This window comes from Primulina tabacum, chromosome 15, assembly GCF_025594145.1.
Source record: "Primulina tabacum isolate GXHZ01 chromosome 15, ASM2559414v2, whole genome shotgun sequence".
NCBI classification, from domain to species: Eukaryota; Viridiplantae; Streptophyta; class Magnoliopsida; order Lamiales; family Gesneriaceae; genus Primulina; species Primulina tabacum.
Genome location: NC_134564.1, coordinates 4134213 through 4156897, shown reverse-complemented (window position 1 = coordinate 4156897; position 22685 = coordinate 4134213). Strand labels below are relative to the sequence as shown.

Genomic DNA, 22685 nt, shown 5'->3' with positions numbered 1-22685 from the left:
TTGCTGACATTTCTTCGTGGCCACTGCCGCCACCTCTTCAAAGGCCGAGACTATCATCTGAGCAGCCTGAACAAAAAGAGTTTAAAAAAAAAAGAGAGAGAAAAGAAAAAGATAGAGCATAAAAGCTTACAGACAGAAGCCAGTTTGATCCCTTCAGGAACCTAACACTGGCAAGAGCACTTTTCAACAATACCGCCTCAGCACGGCTAAGTATCTGCTTGAGGCGCTTAACACCAGTGGCAGTAGCCCCCTCAAAAAAGATGTTAGCCTGGGTAGGCTGATCCGTTTGAGGGAGCTCTTGGCCGGGTTCACTTGAAGGTTGTTGGCGAAGGGGAGTTGACTGAACTGACCGGGAAGTGTCCTAGCCGCCTTCAAGAATGATCAGCTCGGGGGAGGTGACAGCTCTTCTTTTCCTTTGACTAAGAGGAATGAGATCCTCGGCCTCCTCCCCCGTCTCGGTCACCAACCGAGGCCCGAGCCCTTCTTGATCCCGGGGAGGCTTGCCGGCAGCTTGCTGTTCCACAGAAGATTTTTTTTCTTTTCAAATATTTCTTCTGCAAAACTGGTGGTTTTTCCTATCATTGTATTTAACAGGAACGATCCATTCATAGAATTTTGATAAAACTTGAATGAAAATTTGGCTTTGTTCATCTAAGTGAGACAGACTCATAAACCTAATGCTCTTCTGGTTGACATGTCGTCTTCTGTTGTTGAAGCAACCAGGGGTGTTTCTTCTGTCGGAGGGTCCTTGATAAATTTCTGAATATTTGTATCTGGCCTCCTTAACTTGATAAAATGAAAGGTTTCGTGTGAACCTTTCTCTGCTGGTTCTGGTGCTGCACTGAAAAAGTATAGCTCCAAAACATCTCCCTTGGACAAATAATCGTTATTCGCCCAAGTTTCACGAACAGTTTCATGAATCCATTTAGGTAATCCTGAAATTTCCGGAAAGCTGGGTGAAGTGGTATAAACTGAGGCAAGAGCCCCGAATTCATACCAGGCTTTGATCTCCTTGGGATATGAATTATGTTTCATCCATATCCTATGATATTTCCCTGAAACATCAACCCTATTAGTAACTGGGTTAATGTCAAATCTTGTTTTTAATTTCTCCCTGTTCTATTGGTAAACCTGAAATGGAGAAATTGAAACTTCATTAGTACCAACCTTAGATTTGCCTTTGTCAGTACGAGGCCTAAGGTTGATCTTTCCCTCTTCAATCCCCGAAGTGAAGGGTTGACTTGAGGACTCAAGATAAGGATCAGGAGTCTCAATTTTTGTTTCAGCCGACTCATCTGGAGATGATCCCGACTTAACACTTGTGCTAGGGGTATTTGAATCCCCTGCTCCAGGTATAGAGTCATGTACTCGAAAACTCTCCATTTGGGAAACCAATGGCTTCTCAATGTCTTGGAGGATAGGCCTTTGTGTTACAGACAATAACTGAGTATAAGCATGTAAACATCCTGTAATTCGATCAGAGACAACTCTCTTATCGGCTTGTTGTAGTCTTCCCGCAACTTCTGCGTTTAAGACCAGCTTGTTAAACTCGTTTTGAAGCATTTCAAGGTGTTCCCTCAAATGCCTCTGCATCTTGATGATGACGTCGATATCACCGTTGTCCATCTCTTGTTAAAAAATCTGCAAGAATATTTTCATGAGATTTTATTATCACAATATCAAAAATATAATTCTGACATAGTGTCTGCCATCTTAATAATCTTGCCTTCTCATGTTTAGACTCAATTCTATTCCTTAAGAAAGCTTTTACATGTGTGTTATCAACTTTCAAAGTAAATTTCTTTGCAAGTAAAAATAATGGTCATTTTTCAAAAGCCCTTTTTACTGCATAAAATTCCTTCTCGTTGATATGTCATCTGATGGCTTCTGCATCTGAGAATAAACCACTACAATATCTGCATGGTTGTTCTCCATCTGGTGTGAGCTTAGTAAGAACTGCTGCCCACCAATGATCACTGGCATCGGTATATAATACCAGATCATCTTCATCTTGAGGAATAACTATTTTTGGAAGATTCTTACAAATCTCCTTTAAATAGATAAGTTCTTCTGTGTGTTCTTTTGTCCATATAAATCTTGCATCTTTTTTCAATAATGGACTGAACACTTTTCTGTGTTTTGCTAGGTTTTTTATAAACATCCTAGCAAAATTAATAACTCCCAGAAAACTTTGAAGTTGTTTCTTGTCTTTGAGACTTTCTGAAAAATTCTGCATCTTTTCTACTATGTGGTCTTGCAGAATTATTCCTGACTCGTCGATTTCAATTCCGAGGAATTCAATCTTTCTTGTTGCAATGACTGCTTTCTTTTCGGATAAAACTGGTCCTTCTTTTTTACAAACCTTAGAAAAAATCTCCAAGTGTTTAACATGTTCATCCATATTTTTTGATGCTATTAAAACATCATCAATATAAACAAACATAAATTTAAAAATAATCTTTAAAAAAATTATCCATTTTTCTTTGAAATATCTGGGGTGAATTAGCCAATCTCATTGGTAATACTTCCCAAATATAATGTCCTTGCGGTGTGGAGAAAGCTGTGAATTTTTTGCTTTCTTCCTGCATCCGAATTTGATAAAATCCAGACTTACAGTCGAACTTAGAGAATATCTTGGCGTTGCGTATGCAACTAATCAAGTGTTCTCTACTAGGTATAAAATACCCATCAAACTCCAGAACCTTATTAATTTCTTGATAATTAATAACTAATCTGGGTTTTTCTCGTTTTATTTCACCATGATTTCTTACCAGAAATCCTGGACTGCTATATGGTGACATACCTGCTTTGATCAAACCAAGGTCGAAATGTTCCTTGACTATAATCTGCATATCCCTTTGATCAATGATATTCATTGGGATAGGCTTGCAACGGACAAATTCATACTCTTTGTCTTCCTTAATTTTTAGGAAAACTTTGAGTTGATTTCTGTCCCACCATGCCAAGAGATCTTCATTGTAATTTTCCTTGATCCTTTTATTGACATCTTCTAATGATACCTTAGATTCGAACTCTACTTCATTCGTTTGTAGAGTTATCTTCAGGCATTCAATATCTTCTGGTTGGAGTACTTTGTCTGCTCTTAACTGGAGCATTATTTTTCCAAACCGTCTAGAATCCTTCATTTTTGGGTTCAGAAGTTTTCCTTCATCACCACGCTTGCTGCGAAACTGGATCGGCAATTTTCTGTAAAATGCCTCTCGTAGTCTCTGGACTATGATTTTATGATCACAAGGTGTTGTGAACACTAATCTTCTAGTCTCATTTTCTTTATAGGACTTGAACATTTGTAAGAAATTGTTTCCTAACAATATGTCAGCTCTTGTATCATGAAAATAAATTGGTGGTGTTTTTACCTTATACCAAGGTGTTTGTCCAGCACCGCCAGTCATGATTTCGGTCATCTTAATCCCTTTACATAAGATTAAGATTCTTCTCGAAAAATCTCTTCCAGTAATCTTTAGTAATTCTTCTTCCAAATTATGTGGAAAAACTCCTCGTTTTGCTGTACAGATTACAGCACTGAATCAATATAAGCAGCAAAATATTCTGCTTTATATTGTTCATATAACATTCCTACTGGAATGTATATGGAGAATGGACTTGTGGTCATTGGATTTTTCACATCTTATCATCTGTCATAAACTCCATTCCATACTCTAGTCGTTTCCAAGGTTTATGTTCCTCGAGAAACTCTAGTCCAAGAATCAGGCGATCTGATTCTCTTCCTGGAATTCCTTGAATATGAACTTCCAATTCTCCGATATTAATCAGTCCTTGTTAAGTTTCTATCATCGGTTGTTCCAAATAGTATATTGAATTACAAGGAAATTGATTCCTTTGTTTCGTAATATCAAATACTATTTCTACTTCCTTCCACCCTTCTAGGCATCTCAGCTTTCCTATTGTAGAAAAAAATTTTAGCTCATGTTGGGTTTCTATGACAGGCGTTTTTCTCCACCTGTAACTTGTAATTCTATCTCCCTGAAAAGATAGTCTTCTTGATTCCAATCTAAGACTTTGATTCCTTTGTAGAATCGGTTTGTCTTGTATTTGGATATCTGTTTCTTGTATTAAAGGAAACTCAACTCGTTCTGGATAAATTGCCTGGGCAACTTTTCCAAATATCTCGGGTATTTCAATGAACTCATTTCTAATAAACAATTCTGAATGATGTGTATTAGATAGAGCATATGCAATTTGATAGGTAATAGAATATAGTCTATTACCTTCTTTCATCAGCTTTTTTTCCTTGAAATTTTGATGTAATGTCAAGGCTCGGCTGAAATCTCGATCTGTCAGGTTGTAGGCTATCTTTGGATAGATTACTCCTACAATTTTTCCTGCACAGAGATTTCCTGAGATTGTTCCCAGTACTGAATCTTGTAGATTTCTCATTCTTTTATCGCATATAGCAATATCGATAGGCGAATCTATTTCTTCTTTGAAAGTAGCGTTTATCATAATCTGGATTGCTCTGATATGAATCCAGGACATAGTCCTTGCTACTTCTATCTTGAGTTTTTGTAATTCCTCCTTAATTTCTTCGGAAGAAATTAACTGCATCTACATTCTATTTCCTGTAAGTTCCATCGGGATTGCCATTTTCCTTCTAGAAACTTTATAGATTAGATGATACTTTCTGTTTCTTAGGCCAAGATTTCCTAAGAACTTTTCTACCTGTCCTGCAGAGAATCCTTGATATCTCTGTAGACTAGTATTTTCTCTCATGATCCTTTGGACCATATTATGAGATATTGTTGTCTGGCTAAAAAATCCAGAAAAATCTTCCTGTGTTTCGTGTCGAAACACCTCGTCCTCAGTCAGATTCCGATTCTATTCCATCATATTCTCCCTGACTTAAGACCTCTTCTTCTTCATATATACTTTCATCTGAGGCAATGTCCTCAAATCGGTATACCTGAATAAGATCTTGGTAATAAACTGCTTCTTCAATATCCGGGGTTGGATCGAAGCGTTTAATACCTCTTTTTTCATTTTCTGGACAGTTGGTCGAGATATGACCTCTTGCTCCACATGTCCAGCAATTACAATCCTTGAAACTTTCATTTGCTCGAGTATGAGCTCTTCTGAAAGTTTTCTTCGTAGGTGTTCTTCATGTGCTTCGAGATGTACTCGATACTTGGGATGATATCCTACTTCTTGAGGGTCCACTTCTTTGCCCAGATTTATAAGATCTGGCTTTTTGTCTAGACCAAACAGTTCTTGGCTTCCAAGAACTTCTTCCACTTCTAGCATAAGGATGAGTTCTGAAACTTTTCCTCTTATGCTTCTGTGGTTTACTTCAAATAATTGTTGGAAGATCATTTTCCTTACAACACAAAGGAGTTCTTTTGTTTATACCCCTTAAGCGTTTGTAATTCTTTTGTAATGCTGCTATATGGCACCATTCTGCCAATTTTCCTTCAAGGAAAGAGGCTCTTCTTGCTAACGTATCTGGATTTCCAGGTACGTATTCCTTTATGAGCATTTCTCTCCAGGGACTTGGCATTTTTGCGAAGAAAAGCTGCATAGCTATATCTTCTTCGACTCTTGAATTACATCTATATTTAGTGAATAACATAATGTATTCATCCACTAAACATATATCATGTAATTCAAGACTATACAGAGCTTGGTTGTATTTTTTCCTCTTCTCTGTATCTTGACTGTTAAAATAGTCTACCCCTATAAATTGTGCTTTAAATAGGGTAGCCATTTTTTCGGCTATCTCGCTTAGAGATTCTCCGGCCAGGACTGACTCTTTCATTTCTACTGAAGTCATGTCCCAAGCAATTTTCAGTGACCCCATGAGACTCATTTCTAAAAGTTTAATGAATCTTTCTTTGTTGAGATCTAGTGTTCCTGCTGCGATTCTCATAGCATATGTCCAATCATCTATGAGATCTTCTCTGTTTTTGAAATCTAATACATCAAGGTTAAGCATAACCCCGTAAGGATGTATAGGATCTAAAACAGTCTTCCCGTAGGGTGTTTGGTGCAAGGAAATTTGAATTCTCCTTGTCCTTATACCTGCTGGTTGTGATCCTCCACCAGTATGGAAATCAGATTGGGATTCTCTCATGTTAACATTCTGAGATCCCACACTTTCCCTTGGTGGTTCCTGAGTCAATGACCAGGTTATAGCATGTATTTCTCCTCTTGCTGTATTCATCTTTAGATCTACAACTTTGATATTTGCGAAAGATTCCGCCAGCTCTTGTAGATCCTCCAGACCAATCCTTTCTAAAGTTGTCATCAGATAAATTTCTTTTGTGAGACAGATTTAATTAGATTGATCATCTTTTCTTCTTCAGTTAATGGTTTTGACACCACTCTGGCCTTCCCTTGTTGATGTAACAAAGGTTCGGTGCCAAATGATGGTGGTAACCATCCTCCTGAAGTTCTTTTACTAGAACCTGATTGTTGTTCTAGTTTTTGAATTATTGTTTGAATATCCTTTAATATTCCAAGAATTTCTTCCTGGTTTTTAAGGATTTCTTCAACTCGTTGGGGTACAAAGTATAGCATATTGCCATAATTTTGTACTGTTTTTTGGATTGATCTAAGATCTAAAGAGAGCTTAGATGAATCTGGTATTATCTCCAGAAGCTTATTTGTTTGAATCATAAGTTTACCTGAAAGTTTACCTGAAGGTGCTGTAGCGTCCCTTTCTACTCCTGATATCTAACAATAGTTAAATGCTCTTGTGTATATTCAAAAATATTCGAATAAATCTTGTAAATTATTTTTCTCGAACCTAAGTTCGGATTCATAATTTTTTGAAAATTCTCCTCCTCAAACATTTTAGTTTCTTTATAATAATAAATCATGTGTTTGAAATAAATCAACCTAAAGTTCTGATACTATTTTCGAAAGCCCGGGGATCAATTAAAATTACATAAAGAATAAAGGGTAATTTTGGTATGTGTAAAAAGATTCTCTCTCTCCAGGGAGCTAGGATCAAAAATTGTTTGTTTTGGAGACTGACCACCAATTCCCCAAAAAAGTTACTCCGGAATTCAACTTTACACCCTTGCAGTACTTTAATTTGCATTTGCACCGTTGTAATTTGTTATCTATTTTTTGGTTTTTCGAACTTCACCAAATTATATCATCAATAAAGTTTAAATAATTTCCAAATATTATGGTATATTTTAATACAATCTTCTTAGTTAGGAACTCTTCTTTCCACCATTCATATCATCTACAATTTCTTTCTCCCTTGATCTCTCACCTACACGTACGCCATCTAACTATTCTTTGAAATTTTTGACAAAAACTTGTGTGAGACGATCTCACGAGTCGTATATTGTGATACAGATCTCTTATTTAGGTCATCCATGAAAAAAATATTAATTTTTATGTTAAAAAAATATTACTTTTTATTGTGAATATCAGTAGGGTTAACCGATATGTGAGACCGATTTGTGAGAGACTTACTCAAATTTTTTTATGTTGCTATTTTGTATTTGTTTAGATTTTTATGTTGCTATTTTATATTTTTTGTTTTTTTATTTTTTAGACTAAACCGAATCCTACCAGCCCGAATGTATTTAAAGCCCACTAGGATAAAGTCATTAAACTCAGAAGAATGAGACGGTTTGAGGACTTGATCCGCGCATGACTGAAGAAGTTGAGTCATGATCTACGACCAAAGAAAGTGGAAGATGGATGAAACTGTCCAGAGGAACGAACAAAAGCAGATGGAACATCATCAAAAAACTCTCTCAATAATTTCATCAATAATTTACTCAAAATTACAGCAAATGTTCTCTGCAAACTCTAGCCATTTAAGCTCATCTCATATCGCAACTTTTCTAGTGTCATTATCGTAAATTCCTTAGTTTTAGCATATCCCTTCAGTTTTTTCAATTCTAGTTGTGAAATGTTATTACAATTCATAATTATATGTTGTTCATGAATTTCTTCTGCAATTTTCATTAGATTGTTCATTTAAATTTTTATCTTTGTGACTCACCGAAAGAGTTAGAACTAACAACCGAATCGAGATTCGCATCGCTTGATTGTAAAAGTCAAATTATTCACGAATTTAACCTGACACGTCATCACAATTTTTATATACAAACACAATTTCTCCAATAATATCTTTAAAATAAACTCATATTTGGATTAATAACAGAGTAATTTCATGCATAACTTTCTAAATTTAAAATTCTTATAAATTAATTGATTGAAACAATTCAATTTCAAATTTTGTTCATAAATATAATGCACCGACACGACCCGAGTTAAATATTTGCGCGGCCCAAACATAAAATGTACAGGGGACAAAATTGGGTAAGTGTGCATGTACATTACCCAATGCAAAATCAAAGTATGGTTCAATTAATGAACAAAATAAAAGACCATCCAATCCTGTACAGCCATACTCCCATTCCATTCCATGCCACTGCCAAACAAACCAACATTAAGAATGAAGGCTTATGTCATAAATATCAAATATGTAGCTTTTTCCCCTACACTCTCTATAAGCCAACTTGATCTTTTCCCTACAGAACTATAACAAGATCGTACATGGGTATAACTTGCTATTGAAGCTGATTCCTCTGCTCATCTTTAACCCTACAAATATTGATCATGCAGTTAAAAACACCATCTCACATTTTGATAGAAAATAAAGTCTTGATATTTACGTAAACGCCTAGACCGTCGGGCTTCAAATTATTTGTTGAACTCAAGTGGCAAACTCTATATTCTCTCCTAAAAAATGGTACCAACCAAGATTTTGTTGGAATCGTAGTTATTAACAGAGAAGCTGACTGTATCTTCTGGACTGGTCCACTCTTACACCCACCCAAGTGGGAGATATGCCAAATTTGCTTGAGCTTTTTCAAGAACTTTATTTTTTATATTCAATGAACACTGATATCTTAATCTCTAAGCTGTGCTTTTCCAACCCATATGCCCCCATAAAAGTTCGAGCAACCATCACTTTATATCTCTTAACAATACATCACAATATACCCCAGACACTATTCACACCAAAAACAGACAGTGGAAAACAATGAAGATTCTATGTGATATTTGCCGGAAAGAAGAAGCCTCTGCTTTTTGCCCTGTGGATGAGGCTGCCCTGTGTCAAAACTGCGATATTCGAGTTCACAGAGCCAATAAACTAGCCGAAAAACACCCTAGGTTCTCTCTTCTCCATCCTCAATCTCAAGACTCACCATTATGTGACATATGCCAGGTAACAAACGTGCACATGTTTCATACTTTATAATGTCCCATCATATCATCCAAAAATTGACACTCGAGAAAATAAATAATAATCACATTGTTAGTCTATAACGTTTACCGTTAACTGGTTTTGGTTAGCATGCTTAGCAAATTACATTTTCAATCTCTTTGAATTTTGAAAACACAACTAATCTGATAGCATAATTTTACATTTTCTGATAAGAGTGTATACAGAATACCCAAAAAAAGGCTAGATCTAGTTTTTTTTTTTGAAGTCGAGGGACCAAATCTGCTAACCATTAAACATGGACGACAAAATATATTGAAATGACAAATTTTAGAGACAAAAATATAAATATCCCGAAAATAAAACAAGCTAGTTAATATCTTCCCAAATTTTCTTGATTGGTTTTCACAGGAAAAGAGAGCACTATTCTTCTGTCGAGAAGACAGAGCATTACTTTGCAAAGAGTGTGATAGTTCAATACACAAAGCCAATGAACATACAAAAAAGCACAATAGATTTCTACTTACCGGGGTTAAGCTCTCTGCAGCTGCTGCTTCATTTAATGTGGCAGCCTCATCCAGCGAATCAGGATCAGAAACAAAGATGAAGAATTTCATAGCATGTAAAACTAATTTCCAGCCAAATTTGATAACCAATTGCTCAGAATCATCATCAAATCCTTGGGGAGATAAGAATGAGTCAAGCAAAGCCGCGAGCCAAGTTTCAACCAGTAGCAGGACAGATTATTTAATGGCGACTTTACCCAGTTGGCATGTTGAAGATTTGATGGATACTTCTTCTCATTATGGTTTCTGCAAGGTTTGTAGCATGTTTCTCGATTTTTTGTTTTTAGATTTACCAATCCTCAGTTCCTTACTAATTAAGAGACTTAACCATCATTACTTGGAGAAGCAAAGGAATTCAAATGGCTCGTGAGCTTTTCAAATCAACAACAACGATATTCACTTTATATTTAAAATTATCGAACTCAATCTATTTTTTTTTGTGTGTGAGCGTTCATTTTATACAAATGTTTAAAATTCAGCGAGGTTGCAACCTCAAGCTATAATTCAAGCTTCTACATGATAGAAATTAAGTTCATACCAACCGAATCTCATTAGAATTCGAGCTCTAATTCAAACCAAAATTATTTCAAATTTCGAGATTCAATGCTGCTAAAAATTCGTGCATGAAAAAGAATATGCCAGTAGCATTTGAGTATCTACATCCTTAGTAACTAATAAGATTAGATATGTAAAAAATTCAACTTCAGATAACCACTTACATTTTATCGTGTGTCAAGTGCACAAATTATGTGTTGAAGTGCTAATATATAATACTGAAGTACAAGAAATTAAGCTACTAGCAGGAAAAAATCTTCATCCTCACTTGTTTATAATGCTATAAAAACCTTCTATTAAAGTGCTCGTACACTAATTTTGGAGTTAACTGCAGATTTATGACCAGATGTCCCTCTTTACAAACGAAGAATTTGAACGAAGCCTCTGAGAAAAAGAAAGTGGTGAAATGTAGTAGTAGTAAATGGTGTGAAGAAGGTAGCTTCAGGATTGAAAGTGATTAGTCTACTGCTCCTGATAACTGAAAATAACAAAAAATGCACTACAATCTATTTGAATTGAAATTTCTCCCATTTTTTGACCTGCAAATGAAGGTTCTTACCTGTATACTTCATAAAGAACCTCAACTTGGATGGTAGGAACCATCTTATAATACTACTTTTCATGCAATATAGCCTCCTTCAAACAAGTGGAGTTACTCTTCAAGAAATCCAATAAAAACAATATAATTCTTCCATCTTTCCTCCCATAACACAAATCCAGTACACTATGCTCCTTGAAAATAAAGCATGACAACAACAAACAATGCACACTCACAGCAATTTAAGGAATTATTAAAATGTAGATTTCTTCAAAATTGAGGAGAAGATGTTATTGGATCGTCGATCTGTGGTGATTAGCTTTTTAGTTGATCATCCTCAATTTCAAAACTCATAAAAATTGGCAAAAATCTCGGTCGATTTTAGAAAGCAGAATCGCTGTTTCTGCTCTTTCCAAGAATAATGTCTTTAGCTTCGTAATTTTTGAAGCAAGATAATGGCTCCCACCTGCATCGGGATGGTTTGCTACCATCACCCGTCTGTGTGCCTCCTTAACCTTATCTGCTGGAGTGCTTTCCCTGAATCAAGTTAAAATTATGTTAAAAACGAAAAAAAAAATCATACATGATCCTGTTAATATTAGGCAGTCATTGGTAAATTCGTATTTTATGGAACCTAGAGCAAATAAAAGGTCAAACATGAATCAAAAGCTTTATTATTAACCAACTTGAGACAAGGCATATAGTAACATAAACGGATATAAAATAGAGATCTAATTTGGTGATAGTTAATTGCCAAAATTAACATACTTGTGAACTCTAAGTCACAAAATCAATGAAAAGTTTTGAATCACCTGACTCCAAGAATAAGAGCCGCTTCCCTCCTGGTCATTGTTGGCTGGAAACCTCCTTCATAAAATTTACGCATTCTAACGGTTGGCGACCTTGCCTTGAATGCTTGCCAGGCTTGAATTCCATATCTACCAGCATAAGCAGTAGCAGCGACGGCTATTCCTACTATTAAGGGTGAAGTCTGCCTCGAATTTCAACTTTCAATTTTTTTATAATGTGTATTTATAACTTCAAACAACAATAAAAGCAATCGCTATAGATAACCGATCTATCTAATTAGAAGTGATAAAGTCATGCCATTGATGATGAAGTAAAGCACAGTGATACGATCCTGACTGAGATTGATGAGCAAGTTAATGGAGGATTACTCGCGCATTTTATAACTGAAGATCATATGTTATGCAATTACAATTTCATAGTAAAGATGTTGAAAGACTATGCCTGCACATTTAAAATGGACAAACAAAATCAAAATCCAAGACTGATTCATTATTAGTGGGCTGGCTTTTCTCATCCTAACATAAATAGGCAGTTCTCAACATTCAGACTTCTTAGAGATTAAAAAATTTACTCCCTCGGGAGTTGCATAAATATCATCATTTCATGGTATCAGACAACAGAAAACGGTCGGCATAGATCTATAATTAATTCCCATTCATTAATTTAATGCCTGTACTGAAGAACCAACCAAGATTCTACATCAAAACGGGTGTAAACAACCTTCTCTAGACAAATCCGCATGCAACTTCTAAACCCTACAAATCAAGTATGCAATAAGAAAAATAAAACAAAAGAAGCACTTGCATTCATGAAATGGAGAATGGGAAAACACGGAATGCTTCTCAGTAACTTATTCTTACATTCACAATCCTTAAACAAAAATATATATTAATTCAGTGCCGCCAAAATAGTAAAATGCGAGGCATGTATTGATACAATCACAGCGATTGTCCACCAAATTCGGATGTAAATTGTGGTGGATAAAGAATTTCAACGGCACTCACCATTTTTAGACGAAGATGACTCAGTATTGAACGTTCAACGCGGTGTGATATCCTCTTCCTTAGTTCAGATACGCTGCCGAGTTGCCCTTTAAATACTCCACTGCAGAGCTCCCGACTTGAACAATTAGGGTTTGGAACTTTGCAGTAATTATCTTTCCTCGATTTCATTATCGTTTGGGAAAACTAGTGATAAAATCTTATATCCAAAAGTTCATATATTAAAGTCAATACTTTCAAAAAAAATTAATATCTAATTTCCTTTTTATTGAAATATAACATAATTTGAAGTGGTTAATATATTTAAATGAAAAAAAATTATACTTTTAGTCCGATAAGTTGGCATGTTTTGATTTTTACTCATATAATTTGTCAAAGTTTGGTTTTGATCTAATAACTTGGATTTTTTTGTTTTGGTATTTTTTTCCTCAAAACGACTATTGCTTATTTGACAACGATATTCCCATACGTGACCTTATATGACAAGAATAAAGTTATATTTCATATATTAAAATGTATCTAAATAAAAATAATGAAAATGACAAATTTTTTTCCATATTTATAATATTTGGGGTTGTTTTGATTTTTTTACCTTTTTTTAGCTGAGATAAATTTTAATGTATATAATATAAATTTTATTCTCACCTCATAAGTCATATAGGGGATAACATTGCCAAATAATTATAGCCAAAAAAATGACCAAAATTAAAGAAAAAATCAAATTAGCATATGAAAATCAAATTTTCACAAGTCAGATGACTAAAGTTCAAACCATATCACTTTACAAGACTAAAATTACAATTTTTCATATTTAAATACAATAATTATTTTCAAATTTTATAATCATTGTAAATTTGCTTTTAAATTATTTTTTGAATAAATGTGAAAATACAATTTTCATGAAATCAGGTTCAATTAGTTTGATTTTTATAAAAATTTCATATAGTTCGATAAGATATTTGAATTCAATCGATAAACAAGTCGCGTCAATAGTGTAGAAGTTATAAAATTCTTAAATAAAAGTGTATAAGAAACATGTAAGCAAACGACACTCACAAGTTTCACTCAAAGCATAATAATTATGTCCTCTACAATTATTTATCAATATAACAATCTTGATAACAGTAACAGAAGGAAGCCAAAAAAATTTATGAGTAACAAATGTATAGCAAGACTCACTCAAGACTGAACAAAATCAATCCCAAACAAAGCGCACAAATCAATGAAAAAATAAATAATTCAAAGTATGGAACTTCACAAATGAAATTGACCTCTTCATGCTCATGAAATGTGATTTAGTTTTAATTGATAACTTCATCCACATTATTGTCACCGATTGAGCTAGTGTCGATTTTCCAGGGCCCTGACTGCCTCCCCTGTCTGGCAGGCGAAGGTGGATAGGAAAGCCGCTTCTTGACAGTTCCGGTTGAACCCTTTTCAGGTGTGCTGCCATTGTCGATTCCTAATGGACTTGGGAGCTTCGACTTAACTTTTGCTGACTTAGTGGATGCCATGTAACTCGGAACAGACATAGAACTTGCCAAGCTCTCATCGTCCCTAATCGTTGAACCAGCAATACTATGCCTCCTGTTTCGCTCTGATTGTGCACTTATATTACTTTTTGAATCATCGTCTTGAGTAATTGTACTGACTTTCGGGCTTGCAGATTTCACCTTTCTTGCAGTTATTGAAGACTTAATGGCCTTTGAAGGGGGTGTGGCAGGGGACTGGCGGCTAGAAGGCGGTTTTTTGTTGGATGGAGAAGATGGATTTTCAGGATTTAGCTGATGACGGGCAAAAGATTTAGTAATTTCTCCTCCTGGAGCAGTTCCAGGATTAACACTTTTGATGGATATATTATCCGTATTAAGATCTTTATCCAGAGAGCTTTGTGTCTCCAATGGCCGATCAGCCATCCATCGTTCTAACCAGCTCCAACCCCAGTGAGGATTAGTCGGGTCCATGAAAAGCAAGCTGGAAGACTTTGCCGATTTCTTCCACGTTTGCTGTTTTCAGTTTAAATGTAGAGAATTGAAAATGATCGACTAAACATCAAGAGAAGGGTATATTTTTTAATGTTCATACCGTTTCTATGCATATACCAATAAAGACTCAATTACCTGATGAGTGTATGAATAAGCTAGTGCTCTTTCTCGCCTCATTGTTGCTTCGTACTTCTGAAGCAAGCTCGCCTCGATTTGCTCTTTAGACTGCAAACTGTAATCCCATTCCTCTCCCATCTATAAATGAAGCCTCGAAATAAAAACTCGATGATAATCAAATGACGGATAAATAAAGCTAGCTAGTCAATGTACAGGAATTTGCAGAGACCCATTGTTTTCAATTTATAACCTTATGCATTGTATGTCTAGACGAAAACAACCAACAAATTTAGGAACATGACCCAAGAAAAAAAAACTAAAACAATAACCAAAGAGCTAATTCGCTACACATTAATCCGTAACAGAAAGCTAACTTTAGCTTCATTCTTATCATAGCACCGAGAAGTGTTTGTTAATTAATAATACTGCTCCTATTTTACAGCATTCAGCAGTCCCAGTTCTATGCTTTGAATACTGCGCCATGCTTGACAGTAGGACAATTGTACTTCCCAAAAAGACCTCCCAATAATTGCGTCGATTTGCAAATGGGAAATAACAAATGATCTTAACTATTATGCCAATCATAAAACAAAACTACAGCAGCAGGAGGTGCAAGTTCCTGCACACTTGTTTATAAAGAAAATGCTTGCATTAGTAAGAGAACTAACTCTCAAGCTCTCCAGTTCTGTAGCACGTTTCTGTAAGAGCTGTCTCTGAAGTGCTCGATTCTCCTCTAACATTCTGAGTCTTCTTGCTTGAATCTGAGACTGCACACGAGATAAACTTTGTATGCATTTTAGTGTGTTTGCAGTTTGGCGTTTCACAATCGGTCCATCAACAAGTGATTTCAGTCTCACAAGCCCTCTTAGAGCTCTCAATGCCCTCCTCGCCTGAAAAATAAAAAGACCAAAAAACTTTCATGGTATACTTTGTCTCCACCCCGATGAACAACGATTCTTTTGAATAAGATAAAATAAAAATGAAATGAAGTATAAATGATGATTACACAATAATACTATCGGTGAATCAGAATAATTTTCTAGGACTATCATGATATGATTAATAGGAACACCTGAATGCGTGACGTTGATAACGCTGAGTAATTTGGTACATTGAATGTACTAACAAAATTTATATCTATATCTATAACAACAAAAATATCAAAGGCTCGTACTTCAGGTCTGGAGTAAATTAATCCCAATTTCTATATGAAAATGAAACCATTTTCAGCCTCCTTGCCATTGCCGGCACCACCCACTTTAGATCTTATGGTTAAGGATAAATCAACTTCACTTTGAACTACTCTCGAGAGTATATCCATATCCTGTCAGTATCCAATAAACTACCATACCAGATAACCACGGAATGCGGTCTGAACTTTGATTGCTGCCACTTCCTCCTCGGATTTTCCTGAAAACCGTGTCACTATTTGGGGCTGGACAAACTCTTCAGCTGCTACATCTTCAACATCAGCTGATGAATTGACAGAGACAGTATAAGCATTGTTTGACGGCTCATTCTCCGTCTCTCTTGGCTTCACATCTTCCAATTGGGGAAGAGGGTGAGGATAAGATGCTTCAATGGTCTCGGGGATCGGAGAACTCGATGCCAGTGGCTTTTCTTTCCCGAACCATCTTCGCTTTGACTTATTTCCACTCTGAATCCAGAAACCAGAACAGAAGTTAATGGGAACAACCAAATCTAATCGTCAAAGTTTTGTCACAATACACTGAATCCAATTTTCTTTGCGCACCTTAGCTTTCTTTTCCTCAGTATCTGAGCTTAGGGCCTTTTTCACCGACAGAAACCAACCTTTTGTCTTGCCCATCTTTACTTACTATTCCTCAATCTGTCTGTAAACAAAGAAACCAATTTATTTTCAAGATTTCATCTCTCCTACGGGACAAGATCATACGTGTAAGAACACAAGAACCTTGATAAGCAATTCAAATAACCAAACAACATTAACAAATGACAATTCTTAATAACATTTGATTACCTTAACAAACAATCATTCAATATGCAACGCCGCAAAGCCAGAAAGATGAATTTTTTATAAACAAAAACTCAAATTTCTTGGAAAAAAAATATGGGATTCATGAATTTTACACCAAGAACCTTGCTTTATTAAAATCTCAAGAAAATAAAGGCCGAAAATCACCTGAAATTGTAGCTGCTCAGATCTCATACAATTGCCGCATCATCCCAACACATACAGCCGATTGAAGTCACAGTTCACATTCCAACTCAAAAAATCAATCAAGAAAAATAAAAAAGATAAGAAATTGGATTGTTCCACTCTTTGTCTAACGACCCGTTTGAGTACACGAATTTTGGAAAGTGCGTTGAAGATTGGAACCAGATCTTGGCCAACTGAACAATTTCATTGGAGGAAGAACATCTAGTTTTGCAAAACCGTGGCCCACGTTTACATAATAATACAGGACAGCCAATTTATTACTTTTAATACCCACATTATTGCTTGTTAATGGCCCCTTTCTTTAATTTTTTTCCATGTTTCGGTTACATGCCAAATTATTTCTTACTTTATCCTAAAAGAAATTCTCGTTTTTTCATTAAATTCTATGACTGGATTAACATAGTTTTAGCTTAAATTATTCAAGTTGTGTTTAGTATTGCAGACATTAGTTTAGGCATAGGTTAATATTAATATGGTAAATTGATGCTCTAAAGTCTAAACTTCTATCTTTTGAGAGAGACAAATGGAGTGATATTTACTTATTTAGGACAAAAATAAAATAAAAGAAAATTAGAGAGAGAGAGAGAGTTGTTGGGTTTAGCTCCAACTTCGATTTTTCTCACTATACCAATTTATGCACAGGAAATAAATAATTGCGGCATTATCAAATATTTAAAATTCAAAAGGCATTCCCATTATACATATTTGATAATTTTCAGTGAGTAGATTTTTTAAAATCTATTTTAACAAAAAGATTTCATATCATATATGATACATCATGAATGAGCCCATTAAGATTAGGCTTAAACCAAATTTTAGACCATTGGCTCATCCCAAACCAAGGTAGAAGGCTCATCACATGCTCAGGTATTCTGCTATAAATACCATGTTTGAGTGTTCAATTCATATATTCACTATATTATTTTTCAGCAGCACCCTTAGCTGCTCTCTCTTTATATCCTCAGTCTCTGACTTGAGCGTCGGAAGGGCTACGTCAGGACACCATCCCGCCCCCTTCTAACGGTCTTCTTCGTGATTTCAGGCTCAGGGACAAATTTGAAGCATGTGTCTGGATTAGTGTCATTTACTAGAATCAGACCCTAAATTTTCAGTGAGTATCAACATAGAAGATAATTAATACGAGAAAATAAATCTTATTTGAAATAAATTAATTTCAAATAAGCCGAGTTTTTTTTTTATTTCTAAATAACAAAAATAACTAGAAAAAGCGCTATTTTATAAGATAACATGTGATGATAAAAAAAAAGTAAAAATAAAAATTACATTTGATGACAAATAAAATCAAGAAATAACAGATCCGACTTAAATTATTTTTATCCTATAGAGTTTAGATTTCTTCAATAACTTATTATTTTTTATTACAATCTTGGGTAGGGTGGGGAAAGGGGTTTTTATTTTTATTTTTTGTTTTTACATGAGATCGAATTCACGTCTCTCTCTCAAATTGAACATGTTTATGAAACTTTATCTAAACGATGAAAACTCAATACATTAATTTGTAAGCATGCAAATTATGTAATTGGACCAACTGATAAAATAGGAAATTCTTTACCCTTCGGGTTAGCATGAATTTTTTTAATGAAGGTATTCACATTCATTGGTAATTTTCTCAAAGTAAGTATTTCATTTCACTTGTTTGGACTAGAAAACTCTAACGTCCGAAAAACCAACCTACGTAAATCATATGCATGCAAATTATTTTAATTGTTTAATTGTTTTTAAATGCTTGCATTATATTATTATATGATTGAATGATTAAATGATTATGTGACATGTTTTCATGAAATTCAGGATTTTACTCAAATATTCGATAATAGGCAGAGGAAAAGAGATCGGAGACGACCAAGACAAGAATATGTATTTTTATTTAAATAATGGCAAGGCTTCCTAATATGATTAAAAATGATTTAATTTTTCTAAAAATGTTATAGCTCGAATTATTTTACGAGTCGAGCACGATTTTTTTCCCGGGAAGCAGGTTTTGGGCAAACAAGGAGTTTTAAAATATCAAAAATATTATTTTATGGAAACTAATTTTATAAAATTTTATTATTTATTAATTAAGTGTTATTGGGTACAATTTAATTAATTTAAGTAGTCTCAATTATCCTTAAGCATGCAAGCCCAAAACCAAAGCCCATTTAACTTGTTAAGTAAATTATAAATAACTGTATTAGGTCTTCAAAACCTCACAATACACCTTCAATCAGCCGAAATCCTCCACTTGCACACACAATATTTTCGAAAAAATATGGAGAAGAAAGCTTGTGCTCTTCGTCGCCCATATTCGTCCTGCCTCGCCGACGATTGAAAATTCGAGCCGTTATAAACGCAAAGGCACGTTTCTTAAACTCTTTTAACATCATACAAATCATAATATGTTTGATTTAATTGTTTATGCATGATAAATATGATGGTTGGATTATTTTTACGGTAGAGCGTATATTTTCAAAAACGCGAAGATTTTACGTTTATTTGAAAAATGTTTTAAATCCAACGGACACGCTGCCCATACATGATAAAACATGAATAAAACTTGACCAAAACATGATAATATTGAAGGAAATAAAGCTGGAACCGTGGGCAACAATCAGAATTAAGGGCCGAGAGTTTCTTTTGAGGTTGTGTGCATGTGGTGGTCATGGACTCGTTTCTTTGCATGGGTTGGTGAGGCTCGTCCAGTGTCTCGTCCAGGGGCAGTGGGTGGTCTCGGTCTAGGGTCAGGAAGGCTAGGACCCCTCGCGCGCAGCCTTGAAGGAGTCCTACGGAGAAGAGACTCCTCGCGCGATCTGTTGCAAGGGACAGCAGCCAAGGGGGCTTGCTGCTGGGGCTGGGTGGCTCAGGGTAGGTCCATCAGTGTCCAAGGGTCATGGGCAGGGGGTCGGGCCAGAGCTGGAGCGGCTGGGTTGGCTGCTGGCTCGAAAGAAGATGGAAACCGTGAGAGAGCAAAGGAGTTACGCGCGCGACTTGTTTTGGTTCAATGCTTCGTGCGTGGGGTTTTTGGGGCTGGGATGCTCTGGGTAAGGTCTGGCCGTGGTCCAGGGATGTCTAGGGTCGTGGGGGCTTGGTGGTGGCTCGGCTGGAAGAGCCCTTGCTAGCTGGGAGTCTCGAGTGAATTAGAAGCAGGTGCGCAGGTTTTGGGGTCAAGTTCTAGCAGGGTTTGAGCGACTTAGGGCTGGTTCCTTGGGCTGGGCTTGTTCAGGAGGGTGCCTAGGTGGGTTGGCTCGGGTTTGGCTCGAGCTGGCTTGGGCCTGGCTCTAGTAAATTGGGAGATGACTCGGGTGGTTCGATAGGTGTCAAATTCGAAAATTTAAGGAAGAAATTCGAACCATGGGTCCACGGGGGTGGCTCATGATTTGAAGGATAGAATAAATAATAAAAATGTTATTTTTAAAATTTGGGAGCAAAATAATAAGTTTTGGAATTATCCGGGATTTAATCGACTCATGAAACGCTAATTAAAGAATTAATTGAAAAGCCTATTTTATGCTTTAAAAATTATGAAAAATTATATTTAAGCTTAAATTATTATTTAGAATATCCCATGTCATTAATGTGAGAAAAGTAGAAATCCGAGAATTTTTACGTCCAGCGCAAAACAGTAATTTTACACTTAGGAAAATACGTAAACGCTTGGCACACCGTCCCGAAGGATCATAATGCTTGTAAAATGATATTTTATGATTTATTATGATGATTTTGATGATAATAATTATTTTATGATTTTGGAAAAGTGTGCATTTTACTGTCAAAATGCTATTTTTGGAAAGTTATGATATTTTATGATTTTTAAAGAAAATGAAAAATATTTTGAGGGATGTGAATTGACTGTGACATATGATATATGATTTGTGGGGGATCCGTTTATGTGAGGACAGTGAACTTTACAGCTTTGGGGGATGTCGTGAGGAGAAAAGGCCCTAGAAGGAGCCAATTTACAAGATAAAGCCTCATAAGGAACCCATGTATGAGAAAAAGACCCCAGAGGGAACCCGTCTATGGGAGAAAGCCCTCGAGGGAACCCCGACGATCGTATTTCCAGGACGGTGCCTAGTGCCCGTCCCATGGGCCATGTGGAGCTAAGACTGCAGTCGACCAAAAGATAAAAGCTAGTCATTTTCAATGATCAAAACTTCACCCAAATGATATATGATTGAAAGTTTGTGTTTTAAAAAAAATTTATGATTTATGATGATGATTAAAGCTATTTTTTTAAAATGATTATTATGCTCAAAGCTTATTTTAAATGATTTTTTCAAAGGATTATTTATGCTAAAGTTATTCTAAAATGATTTTATTATTTATTATTTAATTATGCTTAAATGATTTATTTATGTTCAAAAGTTATTTTAAATAAAAATATTATTTTTAATGCATGTGATTGTATATGTATTATTTTCTATCCATGTTTAGAAACGTGCTGAGTCATTAGACTCACTAGATTTGTATGATGCATGATTTGATGATTTATGCGAGGTGCTGACGCTTGAGTGGATCGAGTGCAGCAATAGACACCCGAGGGACCTTTATGTTTCCCCGCACTAGCTAGATAAATAATAATTTGAAGATTATGTTAATGATTTTTATTAGAGATATTTAATATGCTTTATTTTTATTGTTAGTTGATCTTCTAAAGGTCAATTTAGGAGGTTTGTTTAGGTGATGATTTATAATTTATTTTATGCACTCGAGATTTAAATTGTTAAATTATTATGATTCATGATCATGTTAAATTATTTTATTTAGTAATTTAGAATTTATGATTAAGATAAAAAAAATCGAGGTTGTTTCAAAAAACTTTTCGAGATTATAGTGGGAAAAAGACATAAAATATTATTGGCTATATCTGACATTTTGTTAAGCTACAAGTAAAAGTTTTGTGACGAGATTTTAATGCAATTTAACACTTTTTTACCGATGATGGCACATATGTAATTTGAACAGTCCTGCAAGCAAGCATTGTATAGTTAATAATAGTACAATACTACCCCGCAAATAAAAGATTAAATAAGCAAATAAAAGAAATAAATAACTAGCAAAGTCATTAAATCATAACCAACTCTCTCATTATTGCAAAATCTTCAATAATTGACGTATAATTTAATTTAAGAGCAACGCGGCGTACTTGATAATGATTAATGAGGCGCATCCAACGTAATGTACAAGAAGAACAAAACAAAAACCATGTTCAACTAAATCCTTAGCAACGCGAGGGAGGGAGATCAAGTGATTGACGGGAGTCACGGACGGCAAACAATTCATGTATTCTTTTATTTTTTTTGTCATATCAAAGTTTTTAAAACTGAAAAAAAAAATTTTAATCATTATCCGATTTTTTGAATTTTTAAATGATTATATCATTTTTATATAAAAAAGTAAATTCAAAATAACAAAAAATATTATTGCATGGAAAAGATTATTAATATATATTTATTATTAAATTTGAGAATCTTGAAATAACTAACTTTTGGTGTTATAGACTTTTTAATAATTATTATAGTAATAAAATGTTAAAATTTTAATTCAAGTCACATGTAGCTTAACAAATAAAATTATTATTTCTAAACATCAAGTTCGAAGTCCAATTCCTATTTTCTTTTTTCCTCATCTTTATCTATTTACTTTTTTAATTCATATAAAAATTACAATACAATCTCTCA

The 22685-nt window shown here is 35.0% G+C and overlaps 2 protein-coding genes and 1 pseudogene across 2 annotated transcripts; 1 reads left to right on the top strand and 2 right to left on the bottom strand.

The window, feature by feature from the left end:
* The first annotated feature begins 8447 nt into the window (after positions 1–8447).
* LOC142526480 (B-box zinc finger protein 21-like) lies at positions 8448–10169 on the top strand. The gene is made up of 2 exons (XM_075630903.1): positions 8448–9235; positions 9644–10169. The coding sequence occupies exons 1-2, from the start codon at positions 9050–9052 to the stop codon at positions 10166–10168; spliced, it is 711 nt and encodes a 236-aa protein (XP_075487018.1). The 5' UTR covers positions 8448–9049; the 3' UTR covers position 10169.
* An 820-nt stretch (positions 10170–10989) lies between these two features.
* On the bottom strand, positions 10990–12912 carry LOC142526481 (mitochondrial import inner membrane translocase subunit TIM14-1-like; annotated as a pseudogene).
* An 828-nt stretch (positions 12913–13740) lies between these two features.
* Positions 13741–17245, bottom strand: LOC142526590 (protein IQ-DOMAIN 2-like). The gene is made up of 6 exons (XM_075631086.1): positions 16966–17245; positions 16558–16657; positions 16156–16461; positions 15473–15694; positions 14823–14942; positions 13741–14708 (listed from the first exon to the last, which is right to left on the bottom strand). Exons 2-6 carry the CDS (start codon positions 16630–16632, stop codon positions 14004–14006), a joined length of 1428 nt encoding a protein of 475 aa, XP_075487201.1. The 5' UTR covers positions 16633–16657; positions 16966–17245; the 3' UTR covers positions 13741–14003.
* Between the last annotated feature and the right edge of the window lie 5440 nt (positions 17246–22685).

What these genes read in the sequence shown, in the direction of transcription:
- LOC142526480 (XM_075630903.1), top strand. Translation starts at nt 9,050, where the DNA reads ATGAAGATTCTATGTGATATTTGCCGGAAAGAAGAAGCCTCTGCTTTT. An exon ending in CATTATGTGACATATGCCAG is followed by an intron (nt 9,236 to 9,643) that starts GTAACAAACGTG and finishes TGGTTTTCACAG; the next exon opens with GAAAAGAGAGCACTATTCTT.
- LOC142526590 (XM_075631086.1), bottom strand. Translation starts at nt 16,632, where the DNA reads ATGGGCAAGACAAAAGGTTGGTTTCTGTCGGTGAAAAAGGCCCTAAGC. An exon ending in CTGAGGAAAAGAAAGCTAAG is followed by an intron (nt 16,462 to 16,557) that starts GTGCGCAAAGAA and finishes TTCTGGATTCAG; the next exon opens with AGTGGAAATAAGTCAAAGCG. An exon ending in CAGAACTGGAGAGCTTGAGA is followed by an intron (nt 14,943 to 15,472) that starts GTTAGTTCTCTT and finishes CTTCATTTATAG; the next exon opens with ATGGGAGAGGAATGGGATTA.